This window comes from Nerophis ophidion, linkage group LG10 (assembly GCF_033978795.1).
Source record: "Nerophis ophidion isolate RoL-2023_Sa linkage group LG10, RoL_Noph_v1.0, whole genome shotgun sequence".
Lineage (NCBI taxonomy): Eukaryota > Metazoa > Chordata > Actinopteri > Syngnathiformes > Syngnathidae > Nerophis > Nerophis ophidion.
The window spans coordinates 42,829,105-42,850,835 of record NC_084620.1 but is presented as its reverse complement, the minus strand read 5'-3'; the positions used below and the strand labels follow the sequence as shown (position 1 = coordinate 42,850,835).

Sequence of the window (21,731 nt, the reverse complement as noted above, 5' to 3'; positions counted from 1 at the left end):
ACAAAGTACAAAGAAGAAGAATTATGAGAAACACTTTCAAACGTATTGAAAATGAGATATTCTTCATCTCAGTATGTTGGTAATGACTGAATTGATTGATTACATGTTAGAACTGTTGTATTACTCATTCACGGATATCATTTTGCTATTTTGCTGTAAGGAGTCAGTAGATGAATGTATATTTTGTGGGTGCTTCTTCCTACTCCTTTTCGGACATGATGCGATGTGAGGTGATATGAAACTGTGTGATGTATTGTGTTGTAAATGTGCTCATGTTTGAAATAAACTATGAAAAGAAAGAAGTTAAACAATAAAATTAGTAGCAAAGCGAACCTTTTCCAACGGGTGCATTTCATTAAGAACATGAGCCTTGCTCAAAAAAAGCGTGTGAATCACTTTGTGTTTTTGAAATTTTGGCATTTGGACTGGTTTGTAGTCAAAGTAGCTGTAATTTAATGCTAATTGCTTGTCTATAAGGACTTTAAAGAAGTTATATGTATAGTTATAATGGACACTGGAGATTAAGGACATTTTAAGAACCTCACATTGGTTTTGTTTCACACATTTTAAATGAAAGACATATGTACAGTGTTATGATCAGATGTTATTACAGGTATGACCGCTAGGGGGCAGTACTGGTTAGTATTCAGATTACCATGCCATATAATGTGGTAGAGCAAGACTGCAGATAGACACATGTATGTTGTTGAGAACGGGAGTTACCGTATTTCCTTGAATAGCCGCCGGGGCGCTAATTCATTTAAAACCTATTCTCACTCCTGTGCTTATTCAAATCATGCGGTAAAAGTAAGCAGGCGCTAATAATTTTAAAACCTCTTCTCACCCCTGCGCTTACCAATGGCATGCAGTAAAAAATTGAGTGTAATAAAAAATAATAACAGAACATTATTCTGCGTCCCTGGCCCTGTGGTTGGGGACCACTGATCTACAGCATGTCATCGCGCTAACATTTACAACATGTTGTCTTGAGTGCCGGCCAGACGCGTGCATTTCGCCGCTTCTTGATCAAGATTGCAATGCATACTTGGTCAACAGCCATACCTTTTACACTGATGTTTGTGATGTGGACGGCTTTGGGGCTCTTACTAGTGTGCGGCACACTCCGTGAACCCTCACCAACCACATTTCTGGAGAGCATTGGCTCTGTGCCACATTCTAATCGTGCCGTGTATCTGTGACGCAGGCTATTATACATGCGCCCCCAACCCCGCCCACCTCAACCAACGCACAGAGAGGGGGGGCAGGGTTTGGTGCCAGCGAGTGTATGGACGGTGTATCCAGGAGTCGTGGAGGCATTGCATTGTGGGTAGGTGTTGTGTTGCGTTTGTGGTGTGTTGCAGGGCGTATGTTCTCCAGAAGTGTGTTTGTCACTGTTTAATGTGGGTTTACGGAGTGTGGTGCGTGTTGGTGGGAGTGTTGACGTTGTTTTGTATCGCAACCATTAGTGTGATCTGTGTGGCTGTGGAACAAGACCCCTGGTCTACACACATTGACAGCAAAAGTAATTCCCCTCGTTGTTTTAAAATGTCGGGAAAAGTAAGTATGTTCTTATTGTTTCGTGGAGCGAGTTTAACTCTGCCGTAAATCAAGGCAAGCGAGGGTGGCGTCCGCGACCCCGAAAGAGAATAAGCGGTAATAAATGGATGGATGGATGTATAATACATGTTCTGCGGTTATTAAAGTAAATGCGTGTTAATAATAAGTAACTTGCCGTCGATCCAGCCTCATCCTTCAAATACGACCATGACATGGTACCAGGAGTAAACTCGACTTGACGACATGGAATCCAAACCACTGGAAAGTTTGAAACTAATGAGGAAAGACGGCGAGAAATGGCGAACCTTCAAACAACAGTTGCAACTGTTCATCGCAGCTATGGGACACGAGACTAAGCCGGCAGCGAGAAAGGTAGCGCTGCTGCTAACGATAGCAGGGCAACAGGTCATAGAAGTATTTAACGCGTTTGTGTTTGACACTCCACTTGGGGCAGTGTCTCCTGTTCAAGTACCTAGGAGTCTTGTTCACGAGTGAGGGAAGAGTGAATCGTGAGATCGACAGGCGGATCGGTGCGGCGTCTTCAGTAATGCGGACGTTGTACCGATCCGTTATGGTGAGGAAGGAGCTGAGCCGGAAGGCAAAGCTCTCAATTTACCGGTCGATCTACGTTCCCATCCTCACCTATGGTCATGAGCTTTGGGTCATGACCGAAAGGATAAGATCACGGGTACAAGCGGCCCAAATGAGTTTCCTCCGCCGTGTGGCGGGGCTCTCCCTTAGAGATAGGGTGAGAAGCTCTACCCATCCCGGAGGAACTCAAAGTAAAGCCGCTGCTCCTTCACATCGAGAGGAGCCAGATGAGGTGGTTCGGGCATCTGGTCAGGATGCCACCCGAACGCCTCCCTAGGGAGGTGTTTAGGGCACGTCCAACCGGTAGGAGGCCACGGGGAAGACCCAGGACACGTTGGGAAGACTATGTCTCCCGGCTGGCCTGGGAACGCCTCGGGATCCCCCGGGAAGAGCTAGACGAAGTGACTGGGGAGAGAGAAGTCTGGGTTTCCCTGCTTAGGCTGTTGCCCCCGCGACCCGACCTCGGATAAGCGGAAGATGATGGATGGATGATGGATGGATGTTTGACACTCCTGACGCTAATGGAAAGTTGGATGTAGTGCTTAACAAATTTGACGCTCACTCTTCACCGAAGAAGAACGAGACGTACGAGAGGTACGTGACCCATTCGATAGCTTCCTGACGGACTTGCGGCTAAAGTCCTGCAACTTCGCGTTGCTGAAGGACTCCATGATCCGGGACCAGATAGTCTTCGGCGTGGAGGATAAAAAGGTCAGAGAGAGGCTACTACGAGAAATGGAGCTCACGCTGGCGGGAGCCAATAAGATCTGCCAGGCAAGTGGGCTTTGCCAAAAGCACGTGAGGACGTTCAGCGAGATGTCTGCAGTCGCCCTGGCGCAGAGCGACAGCGCGGCAGCGGTAGGAGCAGTGTCGTATCAGCGGAGACAGCGCACACAGACCTGGCCTGCACGGCAGTCGGAGGACGTGATGACAAGCTGCAAGCGCTGCGGCACACAGCACAAGCCTAGACAATGTCCAGCGTTTTGTAAACGATGCTCCGGTTGCCAAGGAAAGAATAATTTTGCTAAACAGTGCTTCTCCAAATGGAAAGAGGGGAAGAAAGGAAAAATTGTAAACATAGTAGAGGAGTCCGATCTCAGTGACACGTTCTCTGTTGGTATGGTAAATTTGGAAAGTGAACAAATAAGTGAACTGGAGAAGATAAATGGATAGCTCCTCTATTGATAAATGGGACTGTAGTCACCATGAGATTGGACACGGGTGCGAAAGCAAATTTCATAAGCATGTGTGATGTAAAGCCAATGAAAAATAAGCCACAAATAAAAAGAAAAGAATCTAGACTGAAATACTACAATGGACAACCAAATAAATGTTTGGGCACATGCAAGTTGAGTGTCACAGATAAAGGAAAAGTGCACTACCTATGCTTCTTTGTTGTGAATGAGGGACGTGAATCACTTCTGGGTGACAGAGCCTGTGAAGAACTGGCACTTGTAAAAAGAGTGCATAGCATAATCCCAACAAATGACTCTATGGAAACAATTGTTCAGAACGTTTCAGATGTTTTCAAGGGTTTTGGTGTTCTGCCCTTCACATATAAAATACAATTGAACGAAGATGCCCATCCAGTTGTGCATCCAGCATGCAGAGTTCCAGCCCCACTGAAAGACAGTCTAAAGAAAGAACTCGAAAGAATGATCATGCTGGGGGTGATCAAAAAGGTTAATGAGCCTACAGACTGGGTCATCACGAAGAAAAAGAATGGTGAGTTCAGAATATGTATGGACCCTAAAGATCTAAATGAGAGCATAAAGCGTGAACATTATCAAATACCTACATGTGAAGAGATCACCAGTGAAATGTCTACTTCACAAATCTTGACGCCTCACAAGGCTTCTGGCAGCTGAAACTGAGTGAAAGCAGCACAAAGTACTGTACCTTTAATACACCCTTTGGCAGGCACTGCTTTCTCAGAGTACCTTTTGGAGTAAAGTCAGTGCCTGAAATATTTCACAGAGCGATGGAGCAGATCATTGAGGGCTTGGATGGAGTTCGAGTCTACATTGATGACATCATCATATGGGGATCCACAGCCCAAGAGCACAATGAGAGACTGAACAGAGTTATGGAACACATACAAAAGTATAGACTAAAAGTCAACAGAAGTAAATGTGAAATGGTGTTCAAGAGATCCTTTTCCTTGGAGACAAGCTTCTGCACGCGGGGTCCACCCAGATCAAGAAAAATACGTGCAATTGAGAACATGCCAAGGCCCACAGACAAAACCGGTGTGTCACGCATCATGGGGATGGTCAATTTTATAGGTAAATTCATTCCCAATCTGACCGCAAAAACATTGTGCATTTGAGAGCTTATGCACAGGGACTGTGAGTTCAAATAGACAGTGAAACATGAGCATGAGTGGCAAAAACTCAAGAACACACTGACTACAGCACCTGTTTTGTCATTTTATTGTCATTCAAAGAGGATAAAAGTGCCAACAGATGCTTCCGAAGATGGTATTGGTGCCATTGTACTCCAGGCTGAGGGTGAGCTCTGGAAACCGGTAGCCTGTGCATCTCGAGCTATGACACAATCAGAATGTCAATACGCTCAGATCGAAAAAGAATGTTTGGGACTGGCATATGGTTTGGAGCGGTTTCATAGCTATGTGAACAGCCTGCCGTCCTTCACAGTTGAGACTGATCACCGACCGCTGGTTGCCATCATCAAAAAGAATCTGAATGAAATGTCACCGCAAATTCAACGGCTAATGATGAAGATGCAAAGGTAGGATTTTGAACTGATATATACTCCAGGTAAACACCTAGTCCTTGCTGATGCCCTATCCAGAGCAACAGATGAGTACAACAGATGAGGACATACAGTGTCATGTGAACATGGTGTCTGCTACATTGCCAGTGTCAGACACAAAGTTAAGACAAATAGCTGAGGCTACAGCAACGGATGCTGAGCTACAGCATGTCATGAGAAACATGGATGAGGGATGGCCGGCTGGCTCATGTCCAAACTTTTATCACGTCAGAGGTGAGCTCAGTACTGTGGATGGACTGCTGTTGAAAAGGGGCAGGATTGTTATTCCACAGGCTTTGAGGATGGACATTTTGCACAGGATACATGAAGGCCATCTTGGCATCGAAAAATGCAAAAGGAGGGCGAGAGAGTCGATTTTCTGGCACGGACTGAACAAAGACATTGAAACACTCATAAATAAATATGAAACATGCCAGAAACACAGGAACAAGCAGAGCAAAGAGCCTATGGTGGTCGCTGAGGTGCCAACCGCACCATGGCACAGAGTAGGAATGAACTTGTTTCATCTCAGAGGTAAAGACTATTTAGTTGTAGTGGATTACTATTCAAATTTCCCTGAGATGGCGCTACTAGCAAGCTTAACGTCAACTTGTGTAATAACATGCTAAATCTATCTTCGCCAGGCATAGCATCCCACACACTGTAGTGAGCGACAACGGCCCATGCTTTAGCAGCAAAGAATGGCAGAAGTTTGCAGTGCAATACGATTTCCAGCATGTGACGTCAAGCCCACATTATGCGCAATCAAACGGGCAAGCGGAAAAAGGAGTTCACATTCTCAAGCAACTTCTAAAGAAAGCAGTTGGCAGTGACTCGGATCCGTATCTAGCTTTATTGAGCTACAGAGCGTCACCTCTTCAGTGCGGTATATCACCAGCTGAACTGCTGATGAAGAGGAAGCTACGCACAACCTTGCCGAGTCATTCAAACAACAAAATAAAGCAAAGTAATCCCTCAAAGATTGAACATAAACTACGACTACAAAAGATGATGCAAAAGTCATTCTATGACAAAACAACAAAGTGTCTTCCTCCACTGACTACCAACAACACAGTCAGTATTGAGGATACTGATGGATGGAGTACAAAAGCAACGGTCCTACAAGAAGTTGCTCTATGATCGTTCCATTGAGAGTAGGAAACAGCTAGATAATATTCGTACTGAAGGGAACTACGCTCACAATGCTGCTATTTTGGAGTTGAGGAAGCGTGACCTAGTGCCATTCAAAGGACCACCTAAATAAGCTAAAGGTAATTGTTTCATGCACTGTGCACATTGCCAAGGACTGTTTACCAGAAAGGTACTGGCCCAGTCACCCAAAAAACAGGAAACAACCATGTCGAGTCTCTCTGCCTATATACTGGGCCTGTGCCTTCAAGTCTTTCCAAACAACTGTGGGGTGTAATAAGTGTCATGATTCCTGATCCAATCCCGGAAACAATAAAAAATGACCATGTCAGCACAGATGTTGGGCAGCACATGTTGAACAAAAGTGGTATGTCAGAGAAGATGCGGGAATTAGGAAGACTGATTCATAATGCCAGGAGAGTAACTACCTTGAAAAAAGTGAAGGATTTTGTGAATCCAAAGAGCTACAAACCCCGTTTCCATATGAGTTGGGAAATTGTTAGATGTAAATATAAACTAAATACAATGATTTGCAAATCATTTTCAACCCATATTCAGTTGAATATGCTACAAATACAACATATTTGATGTTCAAATTGATAAACCTTTTGTTTTGCAAATAATTATTATTAACTTTAGAATTCGATGCCAGCAACACGTGACAAAGAAGTTGGGAAAGGTGGCAATAAATACTGATGAAGTTGAGGAATGCTCATCAAACACTTATTTGGAACATCCCACAGGTGTGCAGGCTAATTGGGAACAGGTGGGTGCCATGATTGGGTATATAAACAGCTTTCCAAAAAATGCTCAGTCTTTCACAAGAAAGGATGGGGCGAGGTGCACCCCTTTGTCCACAACTGCTTGAGCAAATAGTCAAACAGTTTAAAAACAACGTTTCTCAAAGTGCAATTGCAAGAAATTTAGGGATTTCAACATCTACGGTCCATAATATCATCAAATTGTTCAGAGAATCTGGAGAAATCACTACATGTAAGTGGCATGGCCGGAAGCCAACATTGAATGACCGTGACCTTCAATCCCTCCAGACGGCACTGTATCAAAAACCGACATCAATCTCTAAAGGATATCACCACATGGGCTCAGGAACACTTCAGAAAACCACTGTCAGTAACTACAGGTTGTCGCTACATCTGTAAGTGCAAGTTAAGGCTCTACTATGCAAAGCGAAAGCCATTTATCAACAACATCCAGAAACGCTGCCGGCTTCTCTGCGCCCGAGATCATCTAAGATAGACTGATGCAAAGTGGAAAAGTGTTCTGTGGTCTGACGAATACACATTTCAAATTGTTTTTGAAAATATTGGACATCGTGTGATCCGGACCAAAGGGGAAGCGAACCATCCAGACTGTTATCGACGCAAAGTTCAAAAGCCAGCATCTGTGATGGTATGGGGGTGTATTAGTGCCCAAGGCATGGGTAACTTACACATCTGTGAAGGCACCATTAATGCTGAAAGGTACATACAGGTTTTGGAACAACATATGCTGCCATCTAAGTGCTGTCTTTTTCATGGACTCCCCTGCTTATTTCAGCAAGACAATGCCAAGCCACATTCAGCAAGTGTTAACCCAGCGTGGCTTTGTAAAAAAAGAGTGCGGGTACTTTCCTGGCCCGCCTGCAGTCCAGACCTGTCTCCCATCGAAAATGTGTGGCGCATTATGAAGCGTAAAATATGACCGCGGAGACCTTCAAAGAATTCCACTTTCAAAGCTTCAACAATTAGTTTCCTCAGTTCCCTAACGTTTATTGAGCATTGTTAAAAGAAAAGTGGTGAACATGCCCTTTCCCAACTACTTTGGCACGTGTTGCAGCCATGAAATTCTAAGTTGATTATTATTTGCAAAAAAAAAAAAAAAAATTACGATTATGAACATCAAATATCTTGTCTTTGTAGTGCATTCAATTGAATAAGGGGTGAAAAGAATTTGCAAATCATTGTGTTCCGTTTATATTTACATCAAACACAATTTTCCAAGTCATATGGAAACGAAGTTTGTACTTGGAGATGGTCAAAGCTGCCAAATGTACTTGTGGCTATGATAGTGACACTAACAAATTCTGCATTACATCACTGGCAACTAAACTTGGGAATTTCCTGGTTAAAGTCAGCAAACTTTTGAAAGCACAGTTTTTGATAAAGTCAATGAAGATTTGGTCCGGAATGTCACTGAGTTCCAAGATGTCCATCGTGAGAAGTGGAGTTGATCTCTGCAACAGCCCTGAGGAATATAGCCGAAGAAAAGTGGAGTGTACCACAACTTATGCCCTTCACTGAGGATGTTCAAAAAATGCATCAATTTCTCAGTCAAATGCATGATGAGTGCAGCAGTCCGCCCTCTGAAATTCTTCCACAAAGGCTTGGTCAGACCCGACACATGTATGTTTGACACAGATCTTCCTTTCTAACAGATGAAGAGAAGGAGAGGTAGCAGCCATGCCCCTGTTGGCTTTTTTGTCAAGAGACACCACTGATCCTCCCGAGGATGCGGATTGGGCTCTCTCTGAAGTGGGAAAAATAACTGCAGACATTTTTTAAGGATTGTCATCAGGGGAAAACGAGGCAGACCTGTTCCTATTCTTTTGACTCCAAAAATGGTGTGTGCATTAGAACTTCTCATCAAGTACAGGGAAACTTGTGGGGTTCTCAAAGACAACACTTACTTGTTTGCAAGACCCAAAGCGATGACACATTTCCGTGGTTCTGACTGCATACGAGACTATACAAAAGCATGTCATGCAAAGTGTTCTGTTTCCCTTACATCCACGAAACTACGGAAACATGCTGCCACCCTTTCATCTGTGCTATACATAATAGACAGAGATGGACCAGCTGGCCACCTTTCTTGGCCATGATATTAGAATAAATCGTGAGTTCTATAGACTTCCGGAAAAGACATTGCAGCTGGCAAAAATACGCCAAGTTTTGATGGCATTTGAGCAAGGTACACTATCAGAGTTCCATGGAAAGAACATGGATGTAATCACATTAGTTTCAAATAGTAAGTTGTCATATTTGTTGTTTGGTTTGAACTCAATTATAACCTTAAAATGTTGTGTACCACAGAATGTGTTGTGCAAACTGAAGATGAAAATAACACCAAAGAGGGAGGACACTATCATGTCTTGACAATGGTAACTTAATACTAATTTTTCTGGTTCAAACTCAATTATAAGCTTAACATGTTATGTGTACCACAGAATGTGTTGTGCAAACTGAAGAGGAAGATATCACCAGAGGAACGACACTATCCATGTCCTGACAATGGAAAGTTAATACTCGTTTTTCTGGTTTATTAAAGGTGCCCTATGGTAAACCTGACACTGAATGTATATTACATTTAAACCACAACAGAGATGGCATTACCAACCCCTGATGATGAACACATCCCGCCACCCAAGAGACTAACACCTTTAAAACAAACAAATGCATCATCACGACACCGTGCAGTGAGATATTCTTCCAATGTTATGTTGTCATCATTTATAAGCTTAAGAAATTGAAAGAGTAAATGAAACCGAATTTCTAGGTATAATGATTGATGATAAATTGAACTGGAAATATATTGTATGGTCACTTGCAGGTAAAGCTGCCCAGAAAAGGCGATCCTGGACACAAAAAGAGCTGAAGGCTGTCGAGAAGCACATGAAGGGATTCATCCCTTCTGGTGTTGTACCAGGAAAGAGTGACTGTTTAAAATATTTGAGGGCCAAACCGGAAGCTCTCCAAAACCGGGAATGGCAAGCATTGAAGTTTTATGTGTACAACAGCATTACGCCCTACAAATGGAGAATTGATAGATAGATAGATAGGTAGGTATGTATTGTCATTGCACAAGTACAACGAAACTTTGTTTTCAGCACAAACCCGTTCAAGATTAGACAAAAACAAATCGTGTACAGGGTTACAGAACAGGAACGCTGATGGGTCGCCACAAGGCGCCCCGTAAAAGATGGGAAAAAGGTAAACGCTGGGAAAGGATGAGTAAAAAAAAGACAATCTAGACTGGGCTCCTAAGGGGGCCCAGTCTCGAGTGGGGAAAAAACCTCCATAGCAAAGCACATATACATATTACAACATACAAACCCCGTTTCCATATGAGTTGGGAAATTGTGTTAGATGTAAATATAAATGGAATACAATGATTTGCAAATCATTTTCAACCCATATTCAGTTGAATATGCTACAAAGACAACATATTTGATGTTAAAACTGATTAACTTTCTTTTTTTTTTTTGTGCAAATAATCATTAACTTTAAAATTTGATGCCAGCAACACGTGACAAAGAAGTTGGGAAAGGTGGCAATAAATACTGATAAAGCTGAGGAATGCTCATCAAACACTTATTTGGAACATCCTACAGGTGTGCAGGCTAATTGGGAACAGGTGGGTGCCATGATTGGGTATAAAAACGGCTTCCATGAAATGCTAAGTAATTCACAAACAAGGATGGGGCGAGGGTCACAACTTTGTAAGCAAATTGTCGAACAGTTTTAGAACAACATTTCTCAACGAGCTATTGCAAGGAATTTAGGGATTTTACCATGTACGGTCCGTAAAATCATCAAAAAGTTCAGAGAATCTGGAGAAAACACTGCATGTAAGCGATGATATTACAGACCTTTGATCCCTCAGGCGGTACTGCATCAAAAACCGACATCAGAGTGAAAAGGATATCACCACATGGGCTCAGGAACTCTTCATAAAATCACTGTCAGTAACTACATTTGGTTGCTACATCTGTAAGTGCAAGTTAAAACTCTACTATGCAAAGTGAAAGCCATTCATCAACAACACACAGGCCCGAGTTCATTTAAGATGGACTGATGCAAAGTGGAAAAGTGTTCTGTGGTCCGACGAGTCCACATTTCAAATTACATTTGGAAACTGTGGACGTGGTGTCCTCCGGAACAATGAGGAAAATGACCATCCGGATTGTTATAGGTGCAAAATTCAAAAGCCAGCATCTGTGATGGTATAGGGTGCATTAGTGCCCAAGGCATGGGTAACTTACACATCTGTGAAGGCACCATTAATGCTGAATGGTCCATACAGGTTATGGAGAAACATATATTGTCATCCAAGCAACGTTGTCATGGACGCCACTGATTATTTCAGCAAAACAATGCCAAGCCACGTGTTACAACAGCGTGGCTTCGTAGTAAAAGAGTACGGGTACTCTTCTGGCCCGCCTGCAGTCCAGACATGTCTCCCATCAAAAATGTGTGGCGCATTATGAAGCGTAAAATACGACAACAAGACCCCCGACTGTTGAACAACTTAACCTGTACATCAAGCAAGAATGGTAAAGAATTCCACTTTCAAAGCTTCAACAATTAGCTTCTTCAGTTCCCAAACGTTTATTGAGTGTTGGTAAAAGAAAAGGTGATGTAACACAGTGGTGAACATGCCCTTTCCCAACTACTTTGGCACGTGTTGCAGCCATGAAATTCCAAGTAAATTTTTATTTGCAAAAAAAACAACAGTTTATGAGTTTGAACATCAAATATCTTGTCTTTGTAGTGAATTCAATTGAATATGGGTTGAAACAGATTAGCAAATCCTTGTATTCCGTTTATATTTACATATAACACAATTTGCCAACTCCTATGGAAACTGGGTTTGTACATCTCGAGATATCTAGCAACAGAGGGGGGCCGCATCTCTCAGGTGCTGACCCTCCATTCATCCCCCCTATGGGATTTGCTTCGAGGGCGTTGGGTTGGGGGGGTGGGGTGTGTAAGTGTGGTGTATATTTTTGTGTATGTGTGTAAGTCCGTAGTGTGTCTCTGTTCCGCGGCCTTGATATATTGTGCAGTCGATAGTCCAAAGTCAACAACAGGTGTGTGTCCATGAGACACAAGAAGGGAGTTTGTTGTGTCTTCGCTGCACTGTCCTTCGGGAGAGTCGACGCCAGGGAAACAATCCAAGTTAGAATGTTTTGTATGCGGGTGAAAATAAAATTTGCTTTTCACTCTAAATTGTCTATGACTGCTCAAAAACTGCGGGGTAGACAGTCCGATGTGATCCGCAGTTCTTCCGGCATCCTCCAATCATTTGAGGCAGCTTTGGGGTACTTTGAAGACTGCCAGCAACTTCCAATTTGTCGACAAACCAGAGTAACGCTTACTCCAGTCAGCAGATATCCTATTGTCATAATTCCGAATAGGTAGATATCTTCACGTCGTCGACAGAAAAGGGTCGCCAGGCACGCGGCACTCCTTCTTCTCCCAAGAGTCCGTCGTGTGTCCAGCAACAACCGCTTCGTCACGACAGCAGGTTCCCCCAAACCCAAGATCTTGTCAATTTTGTTGAGGCCAGTGAAATAGTTCCAATGTTTAGATTTGGAGAGCAGTGCAAAAAGAGGCAACAAGAAAGTTAAGACAAGACAAAGAAGCAAGCAGGAGAGATAAGGAAGAGGAAAGGGGAGCGTCCACCCTCGATGTGTGCCAGAGAGACAGCCCTGCAGAATGCAGCTGAAATAAATATTCAGCAAGACTGGTTAAGTAGAACAGTTTTTTTTATTTTTATGTTAATGTTCAAAATAAAAAAGTAAAAATTAAAGTTTAAATGAGTTTTCTTGAAAAGTGAAACATGTTATCCTGACACAAAAAGTATTATAATCATGTATGGTATTCATCCTTAGTTAAAATTTATATATTTTCCCTAGTCTCGACAAGTAATGGGCCCCATTCCAAATAACCAGTGTATGTGTGTGTGTGCGTGTGTCTGTGTGTGTTCTTGTATTTCTACCCTTCTTGAGACATCAACAAGGAAAAGTACATTCCATTCCGGTGATGACGTTAGGACTGAAATCATGGTCCCAATACGGAAACCCATTGCATCGGGGTAGGGAACCCATGGCTCTAGAGCCAGATGTGGCTCTTTTAATGACTGCATCTGGCTCTCAGATAAATCTTAGTTGGCATTGCTTAACACAATAAGTAATGAATAATTCTGCTGGTAATCACAGTGTTAAAAATAACATTCAAAATACAAAATATTCTAATGCATTTTAATCCATCCATCCATTTTCTACCGCACCTGTTCAAGAAGTCGCATTATTGGTAAGAAGTATTTTATTTATTATTGGTTAGCTTCAGAATAAAAATCATATTAAAAATAATAGGAGACTTAATTTACTTTAAAAATGTTATTATTAAAATGCATGCATTCATGGGCGGCATGGCGTAGTGGGTAGTGTGGCCGTGCCAGAAACCTGAGGGTTGCAGGTTCCCTTCCCACCTATTGACATCCAAATCGCTGTTGTTGTGTCTTTGGGCAGGACACTTCACCCTTTCCCCCGGTGCCACTCACACTGATGAATGAATGATGAATGAATGATAGGTGCTGGTCGGATGGGCCGTAGACGCAAACTGGCCATTATTATTATTATTATTATTATTTGTATTCAGTGTTAAAAAATATTATATGGCTCTCAAAGAAATACGTTTTAAAATCTTTGGCTTACATGGCTCTCTCAGCCAAAAAGATTCCCGACCCCTGTAATAGAGTGTCTCATTTGCACCCGTGGTGGTGAAATTTATCAAAATTAGGGTGGTTCCAAAAAAGGAGGGATTTTTCAAATTGACTGTGTCTGTTTTAAAAGGGCTCCCCCTCTGGTCAACATATGTAATAAGTGTGTGTAAAGAGTTGAAATGCTTCCCTTTGGCCAAAATTTATAAAAATAAAGTATATAGAGTATATAGAGACAAATTGTAATAACTTGAAGTAAATAAATAAGATTAAAAACCAATTACAAACAAAAAATAAATGTATTAACTAAAAGCAGTATCTCAGTGATGACTTATTTGTTATAAAACTGGGAACACTTTATCATTCTTTCTGGTTCTGTAATATTGCAAAATTTTCTTGTAAAATTATGACTTATGTAAAAATATTACTTTTTAATGCAAAATGGTGACATTTGTAATAAAATTCTGACTTATCGCAATATTGCAAATACTTGTGTTGCTCTTGTAAAATAGTGAACTTTTTTGAGTAAAATGATGACCTTTGTCATAATTTTGCCAAGTAAAATTCATATTATAACATTGCCAAAATGTTAGTTCTCTTATACAATTGTGACTTGTCGAGTAAAATTACGACTTTTCCTAAAAATGCCAACATTTTAAGCTTTTCTTGTAAAACTTCGATTGTTGGGTAAAGTTCCAACTTATATTGCGCAAATGTTTTTGTTGTAAAATTTTGACTCGCATTGAGTAAAATGACGACTTTTAATATAATAATGCCAAAATTTCAAGTTTTTCTTGCGAAATTGTGACCTTTATTTTGTGAAATTGTAACTCACATTTCACAACAAGCTTTTTTATATTTGCATAGTATGTACATATTTAATGTTGTAAATACAAATCTTATATATCTAAAAAGGGTGGTCCTGAAGAGGTAAGCGTTTTTCGGCGGTCTCAAGAAGGTAACAAATACCACAATGTGTGAACGCGTGTGCGCCTGTATGTTTGTAAGTGCGTCAATTTGTCCCTGTGTGAAAGAACGAAACGTTGCAAAATAGTTTTAATTCATTTTCTTTGAAAATACGTTTTGTGAGAGAAAAAAAACATTTTATTTATTTTAATGAAAAAACATGCAACATTTTTAAAAGTAGATAGCAGTTAAACCTGAAAATTAGGAAAGTTGTAATGTTATAAAATACTTAATCTGCTGTTTTGTTGAAGAAAATAGTTACATTCAGGAGACATTTAATATGTATTATATATTTGTAGACTATTTTTAAAAAAAACTATATTTTTGAAATTGTATAAAATTAAAAAAAAACTTTATGCTAAAAATGATGACAAACGTGTTAAAAGTATATTACAAGGTTGTTTTCAATCACATCAAAACCTTGTCACGACCGGGTCGCATGGTTGTTCTCCCAGGAAGCAAAAGGATGACTCCGGATAGGACTTGCAGGTAACGACATTGTTTAATCATAACTGAACACAAAACAGATACAAAACAGACGGAACAAGGTGCCGATTGCACCGGAAGCTAAGGCTACAACTTTGCACAGACTAGAGCAGGGGTCACCAACGTTTTTGAAACCAAGAGCTCCTTCTTGGGTACTGATTAATGCGAAGGGCTACCAGTTTGATACACACTTAAATAAATTGCCAGAAATAGCCAATTTGCTCAATTAATGATATTTATCTTTGTGGAAAAACTGATAATCTCAATGATTTCTCACAATAAATATGTTTTTGATGACATGTTTTAAATAGGTTAAAATCCAATCTGCACTTTGTTAGAATATATAACAAATTGGACCAAGCTATATTTCTAACAAAGACAAATCATTATTTCTTCTAGATTTTCCAGAACAAAAATTTTAAAACAAATTCAAATGACTTTGAAATAAGAGTTAAATTGGATTTTACAGATTTTCTACATTTGCCAGAATATTTATTTTGAATTTTAATCATAATAAGTTTGAAGAAATATTTCACAAATGTCCGTCAAAAAAACAGAAGCTAAAAGGAATAATTAAATTAAAATGTATTTATTATTCTTTACAATAAAAAAACATTAATTTACTTGAAATTGTATTTAAATTGTCAGGAAAGAAGAGGAAGGAATTTAAAAGGTAAAAAGGTATGTGTTTAAAAATCCTCAAATAATTTTTAAGGTTGAATTTTTTCTCTAAAATTGTCTTTCTGAAAGTTATAAGAAGCAAATTAAAAAAATAAATGAATTTATTCAACCAAGTGAAGACCACAACTTTAAAATATTTTCTTGGATTTTCAAATTCTATTTGAGTTATGTCTGTTTTAGAATTAAAAATGTCGAGCAAATCGAGACCAGCTTGCTAGTAAATAAATAAAATTTCAAAAAATAGAGGCAACTTGCTGGTAAGTGCTGCTGTGAAAGACTTGTTGAGACGCATTTTTAGTGCCGTCTCACCCGGGCCGGGAGCAGGAAAACAATTCGAGGAGGCAGGAGTTGAGTCAAGTAGAAGTATTTTATTAAACGCAGTCTGCAGAGAGCGGAGATCGTATAGTACACTTGAACAGTAGTACCAGGAAAACCCAAAGCGATCTGTCTGAGAGTTTGTTGTACAGCAGCTTGTATACACTGTGCTAGTAGTTATCTGATTGGTCAGTCTACTGACTGACGTCAGTTGCTATGTGTCTCGTGTCTCGGAAGTACTCTTGGTTTCCTGTTAAGTTGGTTGTTGCTCAAGCATCTGTTTCCTGTATGTGCAGTGTTTGCTTAGTTTCCTGTTACGTTCGTTATTGTTCAAACATCTGTTTCCTGTAGGTGCAGTGTTTGGCACACTGAGCCAAATTGAGGTCAGGACGTTTGCTTTGTACACTCATTAATCCCCCTTTTGATCTCTATTAAAGAGATCACAAATCAAAACATCGTATAATATGGACTTAAAAATTCGACTAAGTACTAATACTTAGTGGCACCTTAAACTTGAGTTGTACCCGTGATGGACAGATGTATCAGGGCCCAAAGAAAGACCCAAACCAACAGAGAATAAGGAGGTCGATGGTTGTCACGATCTTCTTGGTCCCTCGACGAATCTGGTTGGTGGTTTGGCACACCACGTGTAGGAGAAGAGCGCTATTTCACCTCCTCCCACAGGGATTTTGGGTAGACCACCTCACCCTGATGCCACCAGGGGATTATTCTGCCCCTTGTTGATTGGTGGTCTTCTCCCGTAGTTGTTGTTCACGGAACTCGGTACGTGTCTCTCTCAACGTGCGTGCAGGGGCGTCCGCCGCTCCACACTGGCTCCAGTGGAACCACGTGTCTCCCTTGCCGTTCAGCCGAACAGCATGCGAGGTGCGTTCAGTCACTCGATATGGACCCGTCCACCTGGGTTCGGTCCATTTTCGCTTGAGCACCTTCAGTAGGACCCACTCTGTGCTTGGTGGAGTCGCTGTGTCTTCCTTGTTTCTCTCCCCCACCTGCTTGGAATACTCTGCAACAAGGGCTTGTAAAGCATGGAAATACTGCGTGTGGGTTAATGACTGATCATCACCTTTGATTCCAATAAGCTTGGACTGGGGCACTGGAAACCTCCTGCCTGTGGTCAGCTCAAAGGGAGTAAAGGCCGTGCTTTGGTTTATTGAGCTTCGAACAGACATGATGGCAAGGGGTAGCGCATCTAGCCAATTAATTTTGGTCTGTGCACAGATGTTTGCCAATTTAGATTTGAGTGTTTGGTTCATTCTTTCAACGTTTCCTTGGGATTGTGGGTGGTAGACCGAACCAAACTTGTGTTTCAACCCCAGCATTTCTTCAACCTTTTGCAGATCATGGATTTTGAAATGTGTACCATTATCTGATCGGGTTTTCTCAGGAAAACCATGTCTGGGGATATACTGGTTTACCAAAAACTTCACCACTGTCTTACTGTCTTCCCTTTTTGTAGGGAGTACCTCTGGCCAACCTGAATACGCATCCACACATACCAACATATACCTGTACCCTTTTACTGAGTTCACCATATCTGTGTAATCTATGATGATTTCTTTCCCTGTTTTCGTCTCGAGAGGGAAACGTCCAGGATGCGGTCTGACTGTTGGTTGTGCATTATACATGGTGCATTCAGGGCAAGTATGTACATGATATTTACACATATCTTTCAAAAATGGGTGCCACCAATTTTCGAGGTTTCTCTGCATCTGTGCAGCCCCGACATGTCCCACTCCGTGCGCCTTAGTTAGTGCTATGTTTTTTATTCCAGGTGGTAGCACAATCCGTCAAAACATCCTTTAATACCTGATTAAATAGGCCAGGTGATAGAGCAAATCCCTGAGGAAGACGAGAATAGGTCAGTTGGACCCCTCGGTAGGTGAAGGCAAAAATGTTTCCACATTCTTCGGCTAGTGGTAGGCAGAAAAATGCATTAGCGAGGTCGATACAGGTGAACCATTGGTGGCGAGGATCAAGATTAGTCAACGCAACGTAAGGGTTGGGAACTGGGATGGTTTGCGTGCATAACGCAGAGTTAATGGCCTTAAGATCATGAACCATGCGATATTTACCAGTGCCCTTCTTTTTAATGGGCCATATGGGAGTGTTCCATTCCGAGGATGTTTCTACCAACACCCCCTTTTCAAATAGACCTTCAATGGTATCTGCAATGCCGATTTCGGCGTCTTTTTTACTTGGGTATTGGGGAACCCACACTGGGTTGTTATTTTTCAGCTTGAAAGTAAATGGGGGGCAGTCGACTAGGCCAACATCCGTGGGCCCAGTGGACCATAGTGAGTCAAGGCAGTGAATCTAACAACAATGCTGCTTCGGGGTGATCTGTTTTCTCTCGGCCATGGTGGCGGGAGATTTGAGCGTGTTCAAGGAGAGCATGGTCAGTGCAAGAAACCTGTATTTTGTAGATTTGAGTTGCGGGTGAATACCACAACGAAGAGCCAACCCTCTGCCAATCAGTTTGCAGTTGTGCTGTTTTAACTATAGAACCCAGCTCTTTGGCTTGGTGCTCTGGATGTAAGGCTAAAGACACATGGGGGCAAGCCTCGTCACTCATCATGTACCACTGTAGTTGCTCTGGGGTGAGAGAAACTTCTGCCGCTACACCTATGGGAGCCACATAAATGTTTTAGTGGAAAGAGCCCAATTAGTTCCCTCTATGTCCCTGCTAAACTGTTCCTCATACCACTGTGTATCCTCTCTATCATAAAACAATGTCATATGAGGAGGGTCAGGAGGGGCCACATAGGGGTGTATTTGGGAGATCCAGGGTTTCCAAGTCAGGTAAGCCGACAGGATTCCACTTTTATCACTAGTTTCACTGTGTAGGAGACCCCAGTAGATGTCAGCCGATCTGTCTGCAACTGGCTGAATCATGTATTGGCTTGAATGTGAAGACTCAATACTGGCGCAGGGTAGAGATGTTCCATCAGGGAATGAGACTGTTAGTCCATCAGGCGAGCAGAGAATAGTAGCCCCAATCGAGTCAGGAGGTCTCTCCCCAACAGGTTGGAAGGTACCTCAGGGGAGTAGATGAAAGGATGCAACGCAGTCTGATAGCCAAGCCTTGTTGTGAGAGGCTTGGTGTAAGGCAGCGTAGTAGGAACCCCAGAGAAACCCATGACTGTTATGACGTCTGATGTAAGCAGCTTCTTTTCCACAGTCTTGATAGTGAAGACGGTAGCACCGGTATCCACTAAGAAAGGCAGCAAGTCCTGATTTACTGTCACTGACAGCACCGGTTCTGCCGTAAGGTGCTGTCTAGGGCTTCTCTGTGGGGCGTGTCACTCAGTGTCTTGCCACAAGGGGAACTGTGGTGCGGGTCCTCTCCCTTGAGACTGAGGAGGGTGTGTTCCTCCCCGGTTCTGAACTCCTCCTCTCTGTGGAAACCCTCTTTGTGACTGAGCAGGGTTATATGGGCACTCCCTCACCCAATGGGAGGAGTCCCCACACAGGAAACAGCCTTGGTTTCCTCCTTGAGGCCTTCCCCCAGAAAACCCTCTCCTTCCTCCACCCCGTGGGCCTCCCCTTCCCCTATTTTGTCCTCCCCTTCTTCTGAAATGTGGCGTCCCAGACTCCTGAATGTTATCGCCGTCCCACTGCTTTACAGTTTGAGACATAACCTTGACCTGATCTTTCTTGCCCTTCTTTTTGTCGTTTAAGTCATCTCTAGCTTTGGCTAGTTGTAACTTCAGTAATTGTGCCTGCAAATCTGCTTTGTCTTTCTCATCTTGTTGTGTTTTGTCTTGAGCCGTGGTAAGGTGATGAACGAGATGCTTCTCCCATGTACAAAGTTGACATCCTAACATGTCAGGGTTACTTTTCATGGCTGTTTGCACTGACTCAGGCACTCCACTCAGAACTGCTTGTCGGAACTACTCGGCCTGTGACCCAGTGTTACCGGGGTACTGGCCGGTTCGATTGGTCCAGGCCTCTTTGGCTTCACATAAGAACTGCCTGGGGTTTTGTTTGGGGTCCCATCTAATTCTAGGCATAACGGCTGAATTAGGCAGTGGGAAATGACTACGCATTGCAGCACCAAGAGCAGTGCATAGTTGGGTGAATCTGATCTCATCGGACAGTGTTAGAGTTTTTGCGTCCGTCTCTACATCTCTAAGATTAGTCTGGGTCATGCACCGAGCAGCAACAGCGCGGAAATCTCCTAATGCCAGAGTGTGCCTCTTTCAATGTAAAATGTGGGATACATGCCGTGGGTTGGAGGCGCATAGGATGGAGGACATGTGGGGACATGAGGTGCAGTTACCGATTTGGAGTGAAGCTCCTTTTGGTGCAGATGTTTGGTGCTTTGCCAGCAGATCAACAGTTCAGCCCACTCCCGTCGCTCCTTCTCCCAGTCGCGCTCCTTTTTCCTCCAACTGGACTTCTGCAACAAACCTGCAATCTTTCCCTGCTCTTCCGCTTCATCCCTCTTTACAGCGGCTGTGTTCAGCTTATCAAATATCAATTGTCCTAAGGGCCCTATATGTTCCAATGTTTTCCCCATGTCCTGAATAAGTTGTTCTAATTTTTGTTTTGCTTTTGTTACTGTCTTCTCTTTATCTGTTGGCTTTGATGTGGCAGCTAGGGCATTAGCTGTGGATCCAATTTGCAGGGTGACATATGGGCTGACCGGGCCCCATCCATCATCATCTATTTCTCTATCAAACTCTCCTTCCATTTTTTAACTAGACTCTGAGCTCCACAGTTTTACTGCGACAACAATCTTCCCGGAGATAGCCGCGTTAGCCCACTGCGGTTCTCTGAGAGACAAGCTTCTAGGCCGGCCCTAAAGGTCGGTCCGGTCTCCCACTGGGTGTCCTATCACAAGAACCACAGCGTTTACTCCAAAGATAAGATGTCTCGCTTATCAACTGGGTGATTTAGCCCTCGCTGCGTGTCTGTTGATCAGATATGGACGGTTTTCACCGCCCACCCCGCCCTAAACTGTAGCGAATGAACGATGTTCGTTTACATTGTTAGGTATCCCGTCAGTTCATCAGCCGCAGACCCAGCACACAACGAGTATTCACACAACGATTTACTCAGAGTCTTATTCTCCCCACTTCCATTCTTACCTCAACAACACTTAAAATACACACACAAAGTTAGTGTCATATACACATTCGATACCCACACAGTATTTTATTTAGCTTAAAGTTGTGTTATCGAAAGACTACTCAGTCTCTGTTTTCAACTGCAGTTTCCTTCGACTGTATTTTTGTTCTCCCCTCATTTTTCCCTCGTAAAACAACCTATTTTGTTGTTTTGAGGAGTTTTATACAGCGATATTTCAATCTCTCCAAGGTTTATAAACCTATTTTCCCAAACGTTTTTGGAGTTTTCATATCGTAACAACAACTAGAATTTAGGGACCTCAACCCCCGGGACTCTAACCCAGCCGCGGTACTAACCGCTCCTGGACCCCGTCGGATCTCAGGTGGAGTTACGCCACTCTCGAGGATACTGTGTATTCCTCCTGTATCGAAGTTATTTACACTTCTACTGACTCTTTTAGTTTTTATGTTTTCTTACAAGTACATAGGACAGGACACTATTTTAGTAGTTTCCAATATGCAGAATTTGTTTTAACAGGTTTCTGCTTACCTTATTTGTAAGTGCCGGCTAGTGTCTTTGTCCTTTGTCCATGAAGAACATTTTTAGGTCCGAATGGTCCT

At 42.4% G+C, this 21,731-nt stretch overlaps 1 protein-coding gene across 1 annotated transcript; it reads right to left on the bottom strand.

Moving 5' to 3' along the window:
- Nucleotides 1-16,053: 16,053 nt before the first annotated feature.
- On the bottom strand, nt 16,054-21,715 carry LOC133560852 (uncharacterized protein K02A2.6-like). Its single transcript, XM_061913845.1, has one exon. The coding sequence runs from the start codon at nt 17,748-17,750 to the stop codon at nt 16,746-16,748; it is 1,005 nt and encodes a 334-aa protein (XP_061769829.1). The 5' UTR covers nt 17,751-21,715; the 3' UTR covers nt 16,054-16,745.
- Nucleotides 21,716-21,731: the final 16 nt, after the last annotated feature.